We start from the raw sequence: 21,931 nt of genomic DNA on the forward strand, positions 1-21,931 counted from the left end.
CACTTGCACATATCTGATGTTAAAGTTAAAGTTTCATGAAACAAAAGAAGCCATGTTATTAAATTCCTATCTACCACTCTTCACAAATGTTTACTTAGGGAATAGAAACCAGTAGATCCATACTCACCAAAGCTCATATTCTATAATCAAATGTTAAAGTGTGAAATATCAAAAGTAAAACTACCTTCTGAACCATGTAAAAGTTTTTTTGAGCTGCTAGTTCTTCTTTAAGGCGATCTATAGTTGTGCCAGGCCAGCATCTCAGTCCACCAGGAGGAATTATGTCAGCCAGACTCACTATCAGGCACAGATCCTTCATAGTTTTGAACTTTTCTGGTAAAGGATGTAAGCAGGAAAAACACGTTTTTTCCATTCCACCACAATCTATCAAAAGTACCTGAAAATGCACATACACCTTACTCTCTCTATAAAACTCATCACTTCTTTTAGCAGCTTTCCTCTAATACCTAATGCTGTGCACCTTCCACATGGCATCTATATCAACACTAACAAACACTTTCTCCAGATCTGCAATTGCCACATACAAATCCCTCGTTTTCTCTGAACATCTCCAGGAAAATCCCTTTAAAGCAAAGACTTGGGTCAAACATCCTCTAACTCTTCTAAAGCCATGATGTTCCTCCCTTATCTGATATTTTATTCATGCTACCACCCTCTCAACCACCACTCCCATTAACATTACAAGGTACACTTAACAGACTTATGCCTCTATGTTAGCATTAACTCCTGTTCACCTTACCTCCAAATAATGACACATTAAGGAATTCCAATAATCCTCATTCACTTCATCTTCATCTATACATATACTGAAACCCCTGACATCCAATCAACATCATCACTACCTTATTTCAACAGCAATCCCATCCACTCCAACTGTTATGTAAACACATTGTCTTGTGGAAGGTTATGCCATATTTCTCCATCTGCTATCCTCCCAGTGCTCCCATTAGTCCATTTGTTTCTTCTTCAGTGTTCACCTCCTACCAAAACAATTTTTTATTCTCACAAAAACTGATTGATATTCTCTCATCCTATCTTTCATTTTTCTCTTTTTCAGCCCCCACCTCCATCCTCTTGACCTCCTGCCTCTTTCATATATATCTCAGCACACAAGCCTCTTTTCCAAGCTCACTCACTTTCGCTACCCTCTTCCCACTTATTTCATTTCTCTTTTCGTGAACTCCATACAAACTTTTGCCCTTGCTGCCACCAAAAAGTGATTAGACAACCCACCAACTGCCCCTCTAAGAAAACTGACATTCAACAGGTTTCTCTTAGCACACCTATCGATTTGTACATAATTCAATACTGCCCATTTGCTCCAAGTCTCACTTGTGTCCTTACACTTATTCATGCACCTCTATTTAAACCAGGTATTCCCAGTCCTGTCTAAAGAAATCCATTATTCATGTATGAATTACTTTAAAACTCCCAACCCATAAAATACAATGCATAATCATAGACTTCTGTTTTCATTCCTAACACTCAAAATGCCCTATGTATAATGTTGCCAGATTTTCTTTTGTATCACGCTGAAACTGAAATTGTCACACAACAACCACAGAAGATTTTAATATATTGTGGAATCCCATACTCTAATTAATGCTGATGTACACCTCATGTTTTTCCATATACCAGAGAAGTAAGAGATTAATGAACAGGTATTTCCTATACTAATCATACATTACAAATCACAACTTTTCCAATAACCTACAACTGCAAATGTTGTCTTAGCATAGCATTTGCGTGTCCAAACATCTTAATCTAATATTTTCTCACATATGCTCTTCTATGTGTTGCTTAAATACAAGGCAGATCATCATCATGAATACATAAGTAAACTTTCACATTTATTGACAGGACTTCATCTGCTATATCATATGAACAAATCCTGTTTCAAGTCAGGCAAGAACATTAAGTAAACACATTGGGCAAAAGCTTTAAGTAGGGGCCTCTGCAAACACTGCACTCAAGTTGCCCTCTGCCGATGGCCTGTTGAGGCATTAAGGCTAAGAAGTGGCACTGCAGTTCACTAGTTATGAAGACTATATTACTGTGGCCACTTCTTTGCGGGAGTTCCAGGAGACAACAGGTGTTCCAAGTCAACACTCAAAGAGTGGAAGACAGTGTAGGAGGAACACTATGCCAGTTATATAGAAATAATGCTAAATGTATCATATGTGTCAACTACAAAAGCATTCAAACCTTATATATAGTCAAATACTATTTTTCCAAAATATTCTTTACCTATCAACAGTCTTGCTTGACTAAGTTATAAAAGCATAAGTAAAAGGTTAGGTAACTGGAAAAGTGTAGCTGAGAAAGCTGAAAAAAGTTTGCTGAAATGGCTTGGACATATGGAGAAAATGAGATCATCAGTCTTATATGTTGCAAAATAAAGCATACAACTGAGAATGTACGCTTCATTACAGGTAGGTCATGTAACAAGTGATTATGCATTTCAAACTTTAAACTTTGCTAAGTCCACTACAAATGCATGGGAACATGAGCTGAGAATGAACATTATCATAAAATATTTCTAAGAACTTTATAACTGGAGCCATGTAAGCAGAATAATTCAAAGTTGGACAGTACAACTTGTACTGCATTTCAATATGCTCCAACTAAGGTTCTGGGATGATGATAAGATTCCAAATTTCATCAAGATTTCTAAAATTTTGCCAACCACAATATGTACAAGCAAGACATGACTACAACAATGCCCAGATAAACATACAGTGGGCTTAACTACCTATTTACCAGTACAAATGATAAGGATTTTCAACACATCTGGATCCCCAACTTTACAGCTTTTTTAAGGTTCTTTTATATTCTTTCATACAGGTTTGCTATTTCCCGTATGAGTAAGGCAGCTCCAAGAACAGATACTTGACTTTATTATAGGGGGAAAAAATCCTCGCTTGGCTCATTCCTCTGTCCCTTCTTTTGGAAAGCAGTCACCTTCTATGACATGTAGGGGGGTACACAGGCAGTATTCTTTCTCCTCATTCCTAATATCTTAAACTCATCTTTACTCTCTGCATTCACAGGTTTTTCACTCAGACTGATTCAAACATCCACAATTCTGTAACTATAAGGATATTTCTTGACCTGTATTGTAAACTGAATCTTATTCCTGTTATAATCCTTTAAATGACAGGTCATTTCTGATGTTGAAGAATTGCTCATATTCACTACATTAAATTTTCCCAAAATTTGTAAAATGAAATAATGTATTATCAATTTCTTCTCTCTTTCAATGTGGATAATTCTGATGCTAACAGCCTCTTCCTGTGGTAGAGTTCCCTTGCTTTGACAAAATTCCTTGTTACCCATTACTGAACATACTTCAGAAAAATAATAGCTATTCATGCAGTGACCAACCTGGTGCAGTGCATTTTTGTCTCAATCATACAAATATCAATACATGTGCAAGTATACGCATGTAAATGTGCAAAAATGAATACACTGTACCTCAGCATGCTCTCTATCCAGTTTAAGTATTCTAGCACGAGCCTGACATGGAATTTGCCTCATCTTCACAACACACAACTCTCCAGCACTTGGTTTAAATCCTTCATCCAGTTCCATCTTCAAAATCTCTTCTTCTAATTCACCTTGCAATCTGTATTTTGTGATAAATATCCATGAATAAATAATACAAAAGCGTAGGTTATGCAGTATGAGAAATTTTTTCACCATAACAATGTTTTGTGAATCATGAAAGACTTTTTTGGATTCCCAGGAGTAGGAAACCTCTAAATCAACTTCCTTCTGATGAGATAAATACCTCTCTCAATTTGTTAACCAACTAAAGTATTTGCTAATACTATTGACCAACATCTCGGCTTTGATCCACCCTCTGACGAATCAGCACCCTCAATTAAGCGAAACAGTCAGGTATCCCCAGCTGTTAGTGATGACCATCACAAGTCTCAGAATAAGGACATCAACCTGATGGCAGCTACTACTGGTTTAGGAAAAAGTGAACAAGGGAAATGAAGGGCAGGGAACTACAAATTGGAAAAAATGCTTATGGCACACTGACCTAGATGGAAAGACTTTCATACTTCAAAGCTTGTATTTCTCTCCAGGGTCTAGAGAAAAACTATCTCCATCTGAGGATAATGTAAAACAAAAACAATACATGAAGAGTCATCTCTAAGCACACAAAGGTCCATTTGTCCTACTGTGGCAATATCAGGTACTCTCTTGACATAACTAAAATAAGGCATTGTTAAGAGGTATGTTAAAGGAAAGTTCCTCAAACAGGCCAGGAGTGGTGGCTATCTTCCCAAAATTATGGGCAATGGCATATCACAGACTGGGTCTACAAAATGAGTCTTAGTCCAGGAAGAAATAATCCATATAGAAAGAAATCTAAAGCTGCTTGGTAAAATAAGATGTTCCACTGATGATTTCTCACAGCCCTCTTATAGATTTCACTTGGTACATGTAAGAGTTCTTTTTATCTGAACTGAACACTGTGCATATCTCATCCTTTTCCTAGCACTACAAAAAGAGTTTTTCATAATGAAATTGTTATAATCTGAGAAAATCCAGATTGCAAAAATGCTATGACTTTTGATGACCTATACATCAATTACAGCTGGGAGACAACTATATCCTTATGAAATACACCAGATACACTTTCAAGTAGATCCTAAGTGGTTCATACCAAATTCCACCAAAACTGGTTCCTGTTGGACATTCCTGTAATTCCAATAGCCTTACCTTAATCATGAAAAAGACCAAAGAGGAACTCCATAACCTCAAAAGAACCCAAATTTTCAAGGAGAGATTGTAGAGGTTCCACACCTACTGATAACGACCTGAGCAGAGAAACAAAAATCATGGAAAAGGACATCTTGTGCTATTATAGCCCTAAACTTTCACACTGTTAAAGAAATGAATAAATCTACATGTTAATTTCTTTTGTCAATTAATGAACACATGATTCACTCTTTTCTTTTCTTGAGAGTTAAGAGTAAATGTGAATAAGAGCAAGGTTATTAGGTACAGTAGGGTTGAGGGTCAAGTCAATTGGGAGGTGAGTTTGAATGGAGAAAAACTGGAGGAAGTGAAGTGTTTTAGATATCTGGGAGTGGATCTAGCAGCGGATGGAAACATGGAAGCGGAAGTGGATCATAGGGTGGGGGAGGGGGCGAAAATTCTGGGAGCCTTGAAGAATGTGTGGAAGTCGAGAACATTATCTCGGAAAGCAAAAATGGGTATGTTTGAAGGAATAGTGGTTCCAACAATGTTGTATGGTTGCGAGGCGTGGACTATGGATAGCGTTGTGCGCAGGAGGATGGATGTGCTGGAAATGAGGTGTTTGAGGACAATGTGTGGTGTGAGATGGTTTGATCGAGTAAGTAACATAAGGGTAAGAGAGATGTGTGGAAATAAAAAGAGCGTGGTTGAGAGAGCAGAAGAGGGTGTTTTGAAATGGTTTGGTCACATGGAGAGAATGAGTGAGGAAAGATTGACCAAGAGGATATATGTGTCGGAGGTGGAGGGAACGAGGAGAAGAGGGAGACCAAATTGGAGGTGGAAAGATGGAGTGAAAAAGATTTTGTGTGATCGGGGCCTGAACATGCAGGAGGGTGAAAGGAGGGCAAGGAATAGAGTGAATTGGAACGATGTGGTATACCGGGGTTGACGTGCTGTCAGTGGATTGAATCAAGGCATGTGAAGCGTCTGGGGTAAACCATGGAAAGCTGTGTAGGTATGTATATTTGCGTGTGTGGACGTATGTATATACATGTGTATGGGGGTGGGTTGGGCCATTTCTTTCGTATGTTTCCTTGCGCTACCTCGCAAACGCGGGAGACAGCGAAAAAAAAAAAAAAAAAAAAAAAAAAAAAATAGATATGCCATCAAAAATCAAACAATTCACACATCCATCTGTTTTCCTGAAGTATAATCACACTTTCAAAGAAGTAAAAGAGATTCACCATTCTATAAAAGACCGATTTCACAGAGCCCATGCTACCTCACCCTCAGGTAGTTTCTTCTTTGAAAAAAAATATACAATTCCTTTTTTATCATATTTCGAACAAATTCAAACAATTCCCTTCAGACATACCCGCTAGTAGTTCAACACATTTTCCCTGTTTGCTTTCTTAGACAGATTCTCTTTAACTCCTCTGACAATGACCCCTCTTCCATTCACTTTTTCAATAATAATTGTGCTATTCTAAGTAATTCTATTCTCCTATGCCTTTAACTTTCAAAAGGTGAGTCACATCCTGAATATACCAAAGCAAAAACTACGATTCAATATCAACAGTACTATCACTAACTGTTTATACTGTGACGTGTATGAGATGGGACGTAGCTGAATATAGCAAAAAGGCGAAAGGACTCCCAAGACTTCCACATGAATATTTTTGCTACTGGAGGGCTTGGTATCCTCAACCATAATCTCATTCTGGTAAAAAAAAAAAAAGATAAGATAGCTTTCATAATCATTGAAGAAAAAGCTCCAAGAAAGGGCAAAATTATGTATCATATGAGTTATGTATAAATAATGTACAGTGCTAAAACACAACAAAGTGAATTCAAATCCAAGATTACCTTGCACACTTAACAGAAAACAATTGAAAATTAGGAGTTATGGAGATATGAAAGGAAAATGCAAATATAAGAATGGACAAGTATAAAAAGCAATTTCAGATAAAATGTACGGAAATCAGAGACTCTGGAGCATATAAATTCATTCAGAGAGCAGTAGTCTAATACCTCTCTCTGATCATGATGATACCAGCACCGTCTGGGACTGAACCCTTCTTGATCCAGTGGCATCTCCAAACTCATGTGATGTAGTTCCAAATGGTGTCCTCTCTTTGGCTTTATGTTTTTACTGCCAATAAGAAATGCAACATACATGAAACAAATCTGTTTGCTTGATGAAAAATTATATACATGTCAACCATCATGCAATTTTCCATTCTACAGTTAAAGCACTGAGAATATGAAAATTTTCATGGCTTTTCATTACTAATCACCTTCATGCTTTCAAATGTTCCCAGTCTTTTGTTAAAGATTAGCACAATTACCTAAGAACTTAATAGCACTTTGGCTATTATTCATGTTTCATGTAAGCATCCCTTCCATGCTTGAAATAAAGGAGAAAAACAATGTAAATATAGGGTACTACTGAAACAAATGCATTAATATATATCATTTTCATATCACACTTAATCGTGGTTTCTTGTGTCATGGAGGTAGCACCAGGAAACAGACAAAGAATGGCCCATCCACTCATATACACATTGCTTTCTTTCTTTCATACTATTCACCATTTCCTGCAGTTGTGAGGTAGTGTTAAGAACAGAGGACTGAGCCTTTGAGGGAAAACCCTCACCCAGCCCCATTTTCTGTTCCTTCTTTTGGAAAATTAGACGAGAGTGGAGGATTTCCAGCCTCCTGCTCTCTCCCCTTTTAGTCGCCTTCTACGACACGCAGGGAATACATGGGAAGTATTCTTTCTCCCCTATCCCCAGGCATAATATATATGTATATGTCTGTGTATATATAAATGTATGTATATGTATGTATATATGTGTTTATGTATACACGTGCACACGGGTTGATTAGGCCATTCCTCGTCTCCTTCCTTGTGCTGCCTTGCTGACGTGGGAGAGGGCAATAAAGTATAATAAATAAATAAACATATATTTCTTAAGTCTTGAGTGAGTTACCTATAATATTCAAAGCAAAGATTGAAGAGTAATTTGCATTCACAGCTGTTTTCATGTCTAAGCAATGAACTTCAAGATTATTAGAATTATAAACCTTTATCTTCATCCAAAACCCTCAGGAAAAGCCTGAAATTATCATATGGCATACCTAGTAGGATACATAATCTACATGCTACTTTACTTGTACGAAATTACTCACAGAACTTTAAAGGCACTTCCAATTTCATGATCAATCAGGAGCCCTCCTACACCTACAGCTTCTCTTTTCTTATAAATCAAGCTCACTATGCAGAATTCTTCCTTAAACGAGTGAAATATAGCCTGGAGAGAGTTTAAAGAATACTGTAAACATTTAGGGACACATAAAAGTCTGGTGGTTTCATTACATGTAAGATTCCACAATCTTCCTGCAAATAAATACAAAGGGATAGTACATGTCTTGGTAAATTTCAAGGAGACTAATGAAAGTACATACAACCAAATTATTAGAATATGTGATAGAGAAAAACGAAAAAGATTGATCAGTTTCTAAAGCAGAAAATACAAATAGAGATACATAAGTGAGTCAGTAACTGTTCAACGATAAAAATGCACTGGTGGCAGACTTAAGCTAGAAACTGCACAAACTGGTTCTGAGTTTGGGAGAGTGTGAAGGGAGAAAGCTGAGAGAAAATTTGAATAAAAGCACAGTTATTAAGTTCACCAGTGGAGAGAGACAGGTTTTTTTTGAGAGTTAGTATGAATTGAGAGAACCTGGGGAAAGCAGAATGTTTTAGGTAACTGGGAATGGCCATGTCAGCAAATGGAACTACAGGAGCAGTGGTGGGCTGTAGGGTGGGTGAGGTAGGCAAAGGTCCTGTAAGCATTGAAGAATGTGTGGAAAGAGATATCACTATCTAGGAGGGTAAAGGTGAGCATGCATGTAGGTACAGTAGTCCCCAAGGTGTTGTACGGATGTGAAGCATGGGATATGGATGATGATGTATGGAATAGGGTGAATGAATCGGAAATGAAATGTTCGAGGACAATATGCAATGTGAGGAGGGTTGATGGAGTAAGTAATGACAGGATAAGAGACAGGTGTGTTAATATGAGTATGGCTGAGAAAGCTGAGGAGGGTGTTCTATTATGGTTTGGAAACAGGAAAGAATAAGTGAAGACAGGTCGACAAAGATGACATATATGTGTCAGAGGTATAAGGGACAAGAAGGGGAGACCAAATTGAAGATGAAAGGAAGAAGTAAACAAGATTTTGAGTCCTTGGGACCCAAACATGCAGGAGGGTGAAAAGCTTGCTTGGGATAGAATAAACTGGAGCACTGTGGTATACTGGGGGGTGACATGGTGTCAATGAACTGAACTAGGTCATATAAAGCATCTGGGGGGATAAAGGGATATGGATGCACTACACATGAAAGCCAGTGAATGGAAGTAAGCAAATAAGGCCTTTTCTTAGTTTGTTCCTGGTGCTACCATGCAAACACTGGAATCAGCACCCAAGCATGAAAGAAAAAATGAAAATATATTTCTTTTTTCATACTTGATAACCATTCCCTACATTAGCAAGGTAGTGCCAACAACAGACAAGGAAAGGTCACATCCACTCATATCTATTAACTAGCTGTCATGCATAATGCACCAAAACAATAGCTCCCAATCCACAACCAAGCTCACAGAACTTTCCATGGTTTACCCCAGACACTTTACATGCCTTGGTTAAGTCCACTGACAACACATCGACCACAATATACCATCAAATTTCATTTTGTTATATCACATGCATGCTTTTTTTACCCTTCTGCATGTTCAGGCCACGATTGTTCAATACAATTTTTTTTCATACTATTCGCCATTTCCCGCACTAGCGAGGTAGTGTTTAGAACAGAGGACAGAAGCTTTGAGGGAATATCCTCACTAGGCCCCCTTCTCTGTTCCTTCTTTTGGAAAATTAAAGCAAGAGGGAAGGACTTCCAGCCCCCTGCTCCCTACCCTTTTAGTCACCTTCTACAACATGCAGGGAATATGTGGGAAGTATTCTTTCTCCGATATCCCCAGGGATGAGAGAGATATATGCATATTACTTATCCATTTATTCATCACACTTGATCACAATTTCTTACGTCAGCAAGGTTGTGGCAGGAAACAGACAAAGAAAGACCCATCCACTCATATACACACATCTATACATACAAGCACATACACATACATATACATGTCAAAATATGCATATATTCATTATCATATTATTATACTTAATCGCTGTTTCCCACATCAGCAATGTAGCGCAAGGAAACAGATGAAGAATGGTCCATCTACACATATACATACATATATATGAATATATATGTATGATGATGTATGTATATACACATATACATAAACGCCCATACAAGCACATATACATACATATACTTTGCAATGTATACGTACATAGACATATATACGCATGTATATATCTATACTTGCTACCTTCATCCATGCCCATCGCCACCCCGCCACACAGGAAATAGCACTGACTCATTCCATATGTCCAAACCATTTCAAGACACCCTCTTCTACTCTCTCTACCACATTCTTTTTACTACAGCAAATCTCTTTTACCCTTTCATTACTTACCCGATCAAACCACCTCAGACCACATATTGTCCTCAAACATTTCATTCCATCACATCCATCCTCCACTGTACATCCTTATCTAGAGCCCATGCCTCCCAACCATATAATATTGTTGGAACTCTTATACCTTCAAATGTATCCATTTTTGCTCTACGAGATAACATTCTCTCTTTCCACACATTCTTCATTGCTCCCAGAGCCTTCGCCCCCTCCCCCCATCCTATGACTCACTTCCCCTTCCATGGTTCCATTCACTGCAAAGTCCACTCCTAGATATCCAAAACACTTCACCTCCTCCAATCTCTCTCCATTCAAACTTACATCCAAACTAACTTGTCCCTCAACCCTGCTGAACCTAATAACCTTGCTCTTATAAACATTTACTCTTAACTTTTTCCTTTCACACACTTTTCCAAACTCAGTCACCAACCTCTGCAGTTTCTCACTTGAATCAGCAACCAGTGTTGTATCATCAGCAAACAACAACTGACTCAATTCCAAGGTCCTTTCATCCCCAACAGACAGCATACTTGGCCTGGCATTGCAAAACTAAACTACACTCAACTGTAAATACAGTTATGAGATATGAGAAAGAAGTAAGTTCATGCTTCAACCGTTTACTTTTCATGCTTACCTAGTTAGCTATTTCACTTTCATATTTCATAAGTTATACAATATGGATCAAAATACTTTTTGTTTGCTTGTTCGTTAACTGGCAAAAAGTTCTTTGAACAAAATTTAGAGCACAACTTGCCTTCTTGTAGAGTTACAGATGAAGCATCACTCATAATGAATTTGGAAAGGAAACATTTAAGATAAATACTGTAAGAAAACAGAAAAGCATATGACTGAAAAAAAAGGGAAACACTTTTTACATTTGTAAGAATCCTCTCTTGAGTAATGATTGGTAAAACCAATGAAATAAGAGTTCCAACTAAAGGGCTATGCTTTATAATTCAGGGTTTCAAGACTTCAAAACATTAAAACTAATAGTGTTAAAATTTTATCTGTTGAGAATTTCCAGGAAATTTCAGCCACACAATGAAATTTTTATATAATTACCATATGCCATGGTTCACATGGAGAAAATGAGATACCATATGATTCTAAAATAAAAATCTTGCAAAAGAAAGAACTACTAGCAATTCTACTTAGCATGGCTAATCCCCTATTTGAAATCAAATGTTTTGGAGGAGAAAGCTGCTATGAAATCATACCAAACAAAAATTCATAATTACCTTGAGATCCTGAAATTCACATATATTTGATATTTGGTCGGAAACTCTTTCTAGCCCCTGGTCACCATCTGTGATGATTTCATATAAGCAACACGAAATTGCCTGCAAAATCAATAAATCAGGATGAGTTATGATCATTCAATATAAAACAGGAGAAGCAGTATTTCAGAAGTGGTAGAGGATTTGTGGATCAGGTGTTTGGAATGAAGAATGTGTGTGAGAAATATAATAACCCTCGATTTAACCGGCTAATAGGAGGAGAGGGTTAAATCGAATGTAAATGGGCCATTTTCAATACATTATGCAGTTCACATGCTTTCTTTGAATTATAAGGATTGTACAGTTATTTGAAGGTCACTAGTTACGAAGACTATACTACTGTGGCCACCCACTTGAGGGAGTTTCAGGTGGGAACAGGCATCAGAGCTATAGTGAGATAGACAACAAGATAGCAAAGATTATGCTTGAAATAAGGGACCCCTGTTACACTGAGGTATCAGTGGCCATTGGTGTACGATGACAACTTTCAAGTTCTGAACATTTCTATAACAAGAGTAAAGATATGAAAGTGAGGACAAAGCAAAGCTGTCAAAGATGGAAAGTGGTGATAACACATGCTGATTTCTATAACAGTGTAAGAATAATATTAGCTCTCCTGTTTTATGCATAGGAAAATATAAAATAAATTCAACGGTAAGTTACCTGAGCTGGTAGTCTTAGGAAGTCATCTGTTATCTTGCATATCTGGTTGTACCACAACCTTTCTTCATTACCAAAGTCTACATATAGTACATCCACCTTTTGCTTGCCTGGAAGGTCCTTAATTTTGGCCCTATACCATCTGCCATCCCCAGAGTGCTTGGCAACACATGGCATTCCTATGAAAGTTCAGGTGAACAAATATTATGGCATACTTATATTTCATGTTCAGAAAATTTACCAAAAAAGCTGTAAATATGAAAATACTATGAATAATTTTGAGATTTACCAGTTAAGTTGAGTTTTCATGGACTGCATCTCCAACGCACAGCAGGGACTAGGTGCACAAATTAACTTGCTTTATTGTTAAACATATTACAAATTTCTTTTGGGAAAGGTGTGCCACTGTTAAGGTAAATAACTATAATTATCAAAACTAAAAATGAAGAGAGACAGCTCACCAATTTTTGGCACAAAGATGTACCAGTCTAGAACTGCTCTAACTTTTGGAGAGTTGTAATGTTTCTGCATCAATGCCATCAAGGTACTGAGATAATCAGATGATGACACAAGCTGTAGAGAAAAGTTCTGTGGAGATACCAGATGAGAAAGAAGAACTGGAGTACCATCTTCCCCAAAAGGAATCTCAGGATTGAAGAAACATCGCTTACACAATACTTCACAATCCTTATGGTACCGGGAAGGGAGAAAAAACTATCATTCTAACCGAGTCAGAGGAGTGCAACATGATTTGTGTTCTAATTGCATGATAATATGTTTAGTGAGGTTGCACTTTCATTTAAGGACAGAAAAAAGTTCACCATCGTCACACAACTTTTACCCTCTTCCTGCTTGGAACTTGGCTATGAAGCTGCAAGATCCTTATCTAATAAAACTGTTTATAAACTTCATTCAGATCCGATATATGAATAAAAATAATTTTTTTACAATTTGAATGTAATGATAATTAGCAATAAATAGCAATAGCAATAAATTTAAATGCAACAGCTGATCAAATGAACACTCACCAGATCCCTAAGAGATTTATTGACAAAGGCAGCATACTCCAAAAAAACAAGAACTTCTCTTATAGATACAGGGAAGTCATTGGTAATTCCTGCTGTCTTTCCAGGCCTTCGTAAGTCAACCTGGTAGAATCAGGAAACTGTATGGTCACTCAAACATAAAATTTCTGAGCATAACTAACAAAATCCATCCACTTGTTTACTTACTCAATATATCAGATATCATATTTCCCTATAACATTTCAGCAAAATGAAATTTTCGTAACGGGTGTAAATTCTGATAAAATCTGTCAACAATAGTTATCTGTACTACTCCTCTATTCAAAATGTTTAGCATTATCAAAAACTGATAGTAATTTGTCCTGACTTGAATTATATGATATCAATGTTTTCTCCTCATTAAAAAGCTTCTCCCACCTTGTGAGGTAGCATCAGGAACACAAACAATGGCATCAATTGCACACATACACTTTTGCTGTCAAATATAATGGATTGAAACAATAACCCATCACCCTCAGCCTATTCCATGGATTACTTAAAACATTTCATGTGCCCTGGTTCAGCCCACTGACAGATTGTTCCCTGTATGCCACATCAATCACATTCACTGCCCCATACATACCTCTCATTCATGGCAGTTAGAGAGTGGTTGTATACAATGAAGCCACATCTTTGTTCCAGAAGCTTCCTTATTGTTCCTGCCTGTAGTTATGGTAAACAGCTGGAAATCTTAAATGCTAATGTAATGACATAAAACTTTTGAAAAGACTACATCAATTTTCTAAAGTCTAACATACTACTCTGATATGGAGCAAGCTAACACAATCCTAAATCACTTACCTCACATTTAATGAAATTTGTGATACTGTCATAAGAAATTATAAGTAACTGCAATGACACTCCATTTACAAAGTCAGCAAATGTTTGAATTGCTCGAGTATCCCAAGTTTCCCCTCTTGATGGCTTGATCTCCCAAAGACCACAAAACAGGGCAAAGGATGGAACATTTCCTAGTTGGTATTCAGTTGGACATTCATGCAATCTATGAAAAACACGAGTGAATAAAATTTAAAAGATTTATGAACTAGTAATTCACAGTATAAAAAAGACAAAACAGAGATGAATTAATGGGTATTGGCAGTGGATTCCACTTACAGAAAAGTATGCACACTTTATGCACTACTATACAAACTGAAAAGACAACTTCAAGTGAAAAATACCCATTACAGCATTTAGATGGACTTAATAAAGTTACAACAGTAAGCTTCATTATCTCATACCCATCCTCAATACCCTTTTTAGCAGAATGTCTAAACTAGAAAAGACAATTGACTGATGACAATCTAAGAACCTTACCAAATATTTATATGTAACTTTTTGTTTCTTTCTTTTATACTAGTTCACTGTTTCCAGTGTCAGCGAGGTAGTGCCAGGAATAGGAAAAACTGACCTCATTTTCTCAAAGACTGTCATTCATAATGCATCAAAACCAGAATCCCCCATCAATACCCATGACCCATAAACCTTTTAGTGGTTTCACCCTGCCACATCATATACCATGATGGTTCAGTCCAATGATAGCACATCGCCTTTGTATGTCACATTACTCCATTTCACTCTATCTCTTGTATACATCACACTTGGTCTGCAGAAAGGGTGTGTGATGTCTTCCTGGCTGTTTAATTTGTTTATGGATGGGGTGGTGAGAGAAGTAAATGCAAGAGTCTTGGAGAGAGGGACAAGTATGCAATTCGTAGAGGATAAGGGGGCTTGGGAAGCGAGTCAGTTGTTGTTTGCTAATCATAAAGCACTGGAGGCACATTCAAATGAAAAACTGCAGAAGCTGGTGACTGAGTTTGGAGGACTCTGTAAAAGGAGAAAGTTGAGTGTACATGTGGATAATAGCAAGGTTATTATGTTCAGCAGGGCTGACGGTCAAGTTAGCTGGGATGTGAATTTGAATGGAGAAAAATTAGAGGAAGTGAAGCATTGCAGATACCTGGGAGTGGACATGGCAGTGAATGGAACTATGGCAGTGGAAGCAAGTCACAGGGTGGACAAGGGGATGAAGGTTCTAGAAGTAGTGAAAAATGTATGGAAAGAGAATGAGTGAGGAAAGGTTAACAAAGAGGAAGGAGCTATACTGCTGGTACTCCCTGCCTGGGTGTCTAGAGGGTTGATGACTGCTGTGTAGTGAGCCAGCAATTCAGTGGTTATCAAGCTGCACTCCCCTGATCCAGGTAGGATCTTTTCTTTCTGCCTCACCCACACATGATCTGTTGCCATTCCATCCACAAACATACAATCTCTCCTTGTCACACATAACACTTGATACCACTTAACTCACACAACTCTTTCTTCATAATCCTAGATTTTTCCAGCAGTGAGTGCTATACGCTAGCCCTGCCGTTTGGCAAAATGGTAGGACCATTAAATAGAAGTAACAAGTAAGAACACGGAACAAAGGCTTTAGACAGAAATGTTAGACAAAAGTAGTAGATAAGAACCATTAGGTGGGAGAACAGGTGAAAGTAATAGGTTAGAAAATTATGTAGATGCAACAGGCTGAAGTAGTCAGCAAGAACATTTGGTAGGAGCCTCTGAAAACAGTGCACAAGAGTTGCCCTATGCCAGTGGCCTGCTATGGGTAAGGCAGTAAAGGCCAAAAACCAGCACTGGAGTTACATCATTAATGAAGACTCTTCTGCCAGGGCCATCCCCTTCTGAGGGTTCAAGGAAGGAACAGGAGTAAGAGATATAGATAGAAAAGTTAGATATATCTCTCAAAAGTGTAGGGAATGAGGAGTAGGGGTAGACCAAATTGAAGATGGAACAATGGAGTGAAAGGCATGCAATTCTGTACCTTGGTAAAAAGACAAGGACAAAAAATTCCCTGGAGTTGACCAGCTACATGTTCTTTCATGCTTACTGCAGAAATTAATAATTTCACTCGGTAGGCAACTCAGAAAATGACATTTAAAGCTTTGAGAGTTTACTTCTCCCATCTGACTTGTAATGACACAAGAAACAGCCATGATACATAAAATGTGGCAATAACATAAAAATAAAGATATAGCTCACCTTGATAGTTCAACCTTTTCACTGTTTCCATAGTCAACATACTCAATAAAAACATCTCCTCCATTTGGGTTTACTGACTTCACGAGGACCCGATACCACCTATTATCACGAGTGTACTGACCAAGATATACTTTCCCTGAAAGAAATAAAAAGCTGAATGTTACAGTCCACTATAATTAAAACTGGGGGTTTCAAAATTTCACAAACCTTTCTTCTTACAAGCACAATCCTATGAGCACAGGAAATGAGATCTGGACCACTATATGAGGCCATTTAAGCTCATTTGGTCTTTCTTAAAAGCTAAACCCTTTTCATTCAAGGACAGGCCACCTCTGGATAATAACATCAGGCCACGGGTATGTGATTTCACTCGAAAAAAAAGTGAATAACAGGATAAGAAGAGGGTGAGACAATGGATTACGAAGTGAGGAGTAAGATGGTTCTAGGAAAGGTAGGGGAGGTGTGGTTAAGATTTTTGTGGAGAAAAACTACTGAAAAGTGCAAGATGGGGAATTTACAAAGAGATTGTATGACAGTAAAATCAAGAGGGTTGGTCTGATTGGAAGACCATGCATGAAATGGGGAAACAGAGCAGAAGAAAACTAGAGGGAGAGAAATTGCATATGAATGCATGGAATGGGGTATGCAAGGGAGGCATGCAAGGGCAGGGATAATATGGAGACTTTTGCAGTAGCCACCTCCTTGATGGGAGCTGCTGAAAGGAACAGGTATGAGAGAGATATATACAGATAAAAAGACACATAGAACTGATTGCTTACATGGTACCTCCTGCAGAAAAAAAAGTTTTTATATATTCCTAAACAAAATTTCTTGCTTAACTGAGATTTCCCTATGAGCACAGAATAAAAAAAATCATTGGCACATGATGGAAGAGGGTTTCTCCTGTACTCATTCTTTTCCATGAAGAGATGAGGGAAGCATGTTCAGAGTCTAGCTATAGACTTCCCAGTGCCACACAATGGGTGTCCGGAAAGTTTGGTCTCAAACATCCTAAACTGTAGTATATAGCTAAGTTCCATAGATCCTGCACCCTAAGTCTTCTGAAAGGTTTCTCAGGTATGCCAGTGTGGGTGATAAGATTGCTGTCTTTATGAGTGCTCTAATGTCTTGTGGAAAGTTGTTTGTAGATGCCTAATGATACTTAAATCCAAGAAAATTCTAACCTTATCTGAGTCTTTGCAGAACTTTAGAATGGCTTTTCCTCAAGACAAACCATACATTTTGCCCATTGGTAGTCTTCCTAAGCATTGCATTAACACTGAAGAAGAGGATCCTGGGGTTGAAAGGTAAAGTAAGGTAAGGAATCAAGAACCTGCTTATGAGAGCAAATGTAGTGTTGACTTTTGCACTGAGAATTAGGGGAATAAAGAACTTCAGAAGGGTCTCAATGGAGGGTGGTTTTAGCCAAAACACACCATAATGGATTCTGTAAGGTAATAGTGTTATATACTATTGTCTTTGAAGCTTACTCTTTCCAATGAATAAGGTTTGAAAGGAAACTAAATAACTGCCTTCCATGATTAACGACCCCTTGTACAAGAATAATATGATTTGGTATGTTTTTGAAACTAATTAGTAACATCCTAAATTTGGAGGTATCATTTACCTAGTGTGGTTCCAAAGTTTTGCATCTAAATATCATGGACAAACTCATAATCTGTACAGTTAAAGATTTTGTTTACACCTGTCAGGAATAGCACAGGCTTGAGAAACTGCAGCAGTACTAACTTCCATATCAATCAGGATATTATTCTTGAAGTCCTGGTTGAGGATTAAAAAGGCATCTCCCCAGAATGAGCAAAACCTGAAGTACTGCAAAAAGTGTGATATAAGCCATTTAAAGCAAAAAGCAGACATTCAAACCATGATGAAATACCCAGCATGTACTCAGCAATCCAAACATCCTCCTTCACTTGGAAGCAAAGTTATCTGCACATAACTAGAGGACTCAAGAGTTTTCCATTAGTTACTTTGAGGTGTGGTATTCAACAATCCTCAGCTCCATATCATTCACCGATGAAAGGTGAGGCAAAATGTTTCAGAATCCTTCAAGCATACCATGAAATGCATGGAGGCATTTTTATGAAATGTCTGAATACATTAGCTTACTTATCCTGATTTATCCTCACCTACTTTTCAATACCCCTATACATCACGTCACTATCATTACAGTGCACACTGGAGCTCATTTAAGAAGAATTACTATACCTTTCTCAGTACCATATTTTGTGGATTCCATCTTTCACATATACATATTTTCTCCCTTCCATTCATAACAAATCATAGATGTGCATTACTTCAAAACATATCTTCTAATTCCTTATCATCTGATTTTAAAAACACTCAGAATTTATTTGTAAATCTTTCCCAAAAAATCATTTTCTGAACTCCTAAATATAAAGAACTGATTTTTCAGACTTTTACAGAACAAACATAATCACAATAAATTAGTCTAAATTACTCAACCTCTCAAGTAGGCAATTTCTAGGAAAATTCTGCATCAATGGTAAGAATACCAGCCTTCAAACTTAAGAAGTACTGTTATTTCAATTATCTATATATACTATGCCATTTACCACAGAAAATCCATAAAGAGCCTAACTATCTTGAAAAATAATCTCTTCAAGTACTAGCTTTCACTCATTATATGCAAAACATCAAAAAACTTACCAACAAGAGGGACAACTTCTTGTGATATATCAGTCTTAGCAAAAGCATTCAATTCTTTAAAGAGATTCTTTATCTTGTCAACATCAACTTTCCTTTGGACAAAGAAGGAGGATGGAGTTTGGATATGTGTTACTTCTACCTCTTCCTCGATAAGCACTGGTCAAGGGAAGGGATGATAAAATCAACAATATTATGATACCTTTGAGGATGAAAACACACTTATAAAGACTACATAAAGAATTCTATAAATGAATAACATTTCTCAGTATGCACAGCTTGGAATAACTTAAAAGAATCATACAATTTAACATGGACCGCACAATGAGAAATGGCAGTGTTGCATAAAGAGTGCCAAGGGATTAGTAATGCTGAACACCATGAATACTACTATATTCTAAGTCTGTTGCATTAGGAAGAGTAAGAGTGATAGTGCTGAAGAGAGTATGCTGAAATGGTATGGACATATGGAGAGCATGAGTAAGAAGTTGACAATGAGGATATATATGTCAGAAGAGGAAGGGAAAAGCAGAGAGAGGTTTTTATCAAGAGTGTAGGTAGAGAAGATACTGAGCAAGGTGAGTGCTTTAAGGTGAAGGTGGGTCTTTGGCTGGGGCATGTGATTTCATCATAGCAGTTTAAATGTAAAAGTCTTGGAGAGGGGCAAATATGCAGTCTGTAGGGGGGGGGGAGGCCTGGGAAGAAAGTCAGTTGTTCTTCAGAGATGTCATAGCACTAGGTGCAAATTCAATTGAGAAACTGTAGAATTTGGTGTCTAAGTTTGGGAGAGTGTGTGAAAGTAGGAAGTTCAGAAAAAAATGTGCATAATAGCCAGGTTATTAGATTTAGCAGATACTGGGAAAGGTTAGTTGGGGTGAGAATTGTAATGGAGATAATTTGGAGAATGTGGAGTTTTGGATATCTGGGAATGGGCATGGCAGCAAATGTAACCATGGAAGCAGAAGTGAGCCATGGGGTGGGTGAGGGGGCAAGCATTCTAGAAGCAGTGAAGAATGTGTGTTAAGAGAAGTCATTATCTAAGAGGGCAAAAAACGGCATGTTTGAAGTTGTACTGGTCCCATCAATGTTGTATGAATGTAAAGCATGGGCTACAAATGAGAATGTGCAGAGGAAGCCCGATGTGTTGGAAATGAAATGTTTGAGGGCAACATGTGTGATGTGGTTTAACTGAGTAAGGTGTTGTAATAAGTAGGGTGTAGTTGAGAGAGCTGAAGAGGGTGTGCTAAAATGGCTTGGACATATGGGTAGAATAAATAAAGAGGCTGACAAAGAGGATATATGTGTGTTAGAAGTGGAGGAGATGAGGAGAAGGGAAGGACCATATTGGAGCTAGAAGAATGGGTGCATATGAAAGATATGGTAAGGCAAGGAATGCAAATGGAACGAATTGCAGAGTGGTAGAGCGAGTGAAATGTAATACTTTAAGGTAGCTTGGGCATGTGCAAAGAATGTAAGGTGTGTAGTTTATGAGTGTATGATTGCATGGATAAAGGGGTTGGTGTGAGAGGAAAACTACCTGTGACACAAGGAAATAGAGTGGAAGGGTACTGAAGGGAGAGAAGTGGTGGAAGAACGTGTGGAATGGTGTATATGAGGGAGGCATGTAAGGACAGGGATATGTGTAGACTCTTGCTGTGGAAACCCCTTTGATGAGAATTCTCATAGGTAATGGGCATCAGAGATGTAGAAAGATAACAGAAGAGTAGAGTGAAAAATACTGAGTGATCAAGGCCTGAATATGCAGGAAAGAAAGGCATGCACAGGATAGTGATTTGGAATCATGTCATATACAGGGGGTGACATGCATCTCTTTCAAAATATAAAACAATGATTTACAAAACCCAGTCCTACATACATGCTGCTCTTTTGTTTGGCAGAAAAGAACTGGTTACATCTGCAGTGACTGACTGGGGACTGACAGTGGAGCTACTAATGCTCTTCAAGCACAAAATTCCACCGTCTTGAATAACATCCTCACAGATATTTGCCTCATGTAATGCAGGCATCTTTGGATGTGCTCCAAAAACCTCCCAATCCTTTAATCTCTGAGTGGACTGCAAGCAAGAAAAGAGGAATTGCAAACAGAAAGATAAATACATAAATCTATAGCTGTATGTGTCAAACTAAATCAAAAGACCAAGCCTGAATGACACCACATCACAAATACCCATAAATATGCAGTAGACTATATTACTGTAATCTAAATATATGAGCAGTAATCATATATAAAGAGTAATCCTTTATTTGTAAAATCCATGAAACACATTCTCAAACTCCATAGCATCTTTACGGGAGCATTATGAACATAACAGATGCAGCAGATCTCATTCTGATTGCATCACACACTTTTAGACACCCCAGCCTGAGTCTTCAATGAGGATGAGCACTTCTCACCTACGAGGGCATCACCGACCTCGTTTTTGGTTACACCATGAATGAAGTCACTTCCAAAAAGAATGCATTGTGTTAAAATCTCGTTGAAGAACATCTCATTCCAAAGGAGTCAATCCTTTCTTCTGCTAATGATTGTAACAGTCTTGAGGATGAAGAAACCAATGGAGTAAGGCTTCTGGAGTTTTATAAAGTATTAAAAACAAAAAAGGCAGAGTTTTCAACCACCTGCCTTCTACAGGAGGTATGAGGCTATGTAACATTCTTTTCCCTGATTCCATTCTAGTTATATCTAAAATGTCTACTGACTGCATTCAGTCATACAATCTTGTTTATGCATATACAATAATCAGGCTACCAGGCAGGCAGAATACAGGAATTTCAAAAAGTTGTCTGATAGCAGGGAATATTCAAGAGATGGTGCCCCACAAGTGTAAAACACCAT

General features: G+C 37.8%; 1 protein-coding gene across 4 annotated transcripts in view; it reads right to left on the reverse strand.

The window, feature by feature from the left end:
• The window catches only part of LOC139758762 (RING finger protein 17-like), a 272,806-nt gene that overhangs the window by 21,292 nt on the left and 229,583 nt on the right, over positions 1 to 21,931 (reverse strand). For all 4 annotated transcript variants that reach the window (XM_071680535.1, XM_071680537.1, XM_071680536.1 and 1 more), the window contains 13 exons: positions 20,951 to 21,149; positions 19,078 to 19,233; positions 16,387 to 16,522; positions 14,146 to 14,347; positions 13,309 to 13,428; positions 12,742 to 12,967; positions 12,284 to 12,459; positions 11,582 to 11,683; positions 7,927 to 8,048; positions 6,766 to 6,886; positions 6,327 to 6,454; positions 3,496 to 3,646; positions 185 to 397 (listed from right to left, as the gene is read on the reverse strand). In XM_071680535.1, the coding sequence (XP_071536636.1) occupies positions 185 to 397; positions 3,496 to 3,646; positions 6,327 to 6,454; positions 6,766 to 6,886; positions 7,927 to 8,048; positions 11,582 to 11,683; positions 12,284 to 12,459; positions 12,742 to 12,967; positions 13,309 to 13,428; positions 14,146 to 14,347; positions 16,387 to 16,522; positions 19,078 to 19,233; positions 20,951 to 21,149 (2,052 nt within the window). The remainder of the gene's footprint in view (positions 1 to 184; positions 398 to 3,495; positions 3,647 to 6,326; positions 6,455 to 6,765; positions 6,887 to 7,926; positions 8,049 to 11,581; positions 11,684 to 12,283; positions 12,460 to 12,741; positions 12,968 to 13,308; positions 13,429 to 14,145; positions 14,348 to 16,386; positions 16,523 to 19,077; positions 19,234 to 20,950; positions 21,150 to 21,931) is intronic.

Source organism: Panulirus ornatus, chromosome 31 (assembly GCF_036320965.1).
Source record: "Panulirus ornatus isolate Po-2019 chromosome 31, ASM3632096v1, whole genome shotgun sequence".
In the NCBI taxonomy this organism is placed as follows: Eukaryota; Metazoa; Arthropoda; class Malacostraca; order Decapoda; family Palinuridae; genus Panulirus; species Panulirus ornatus.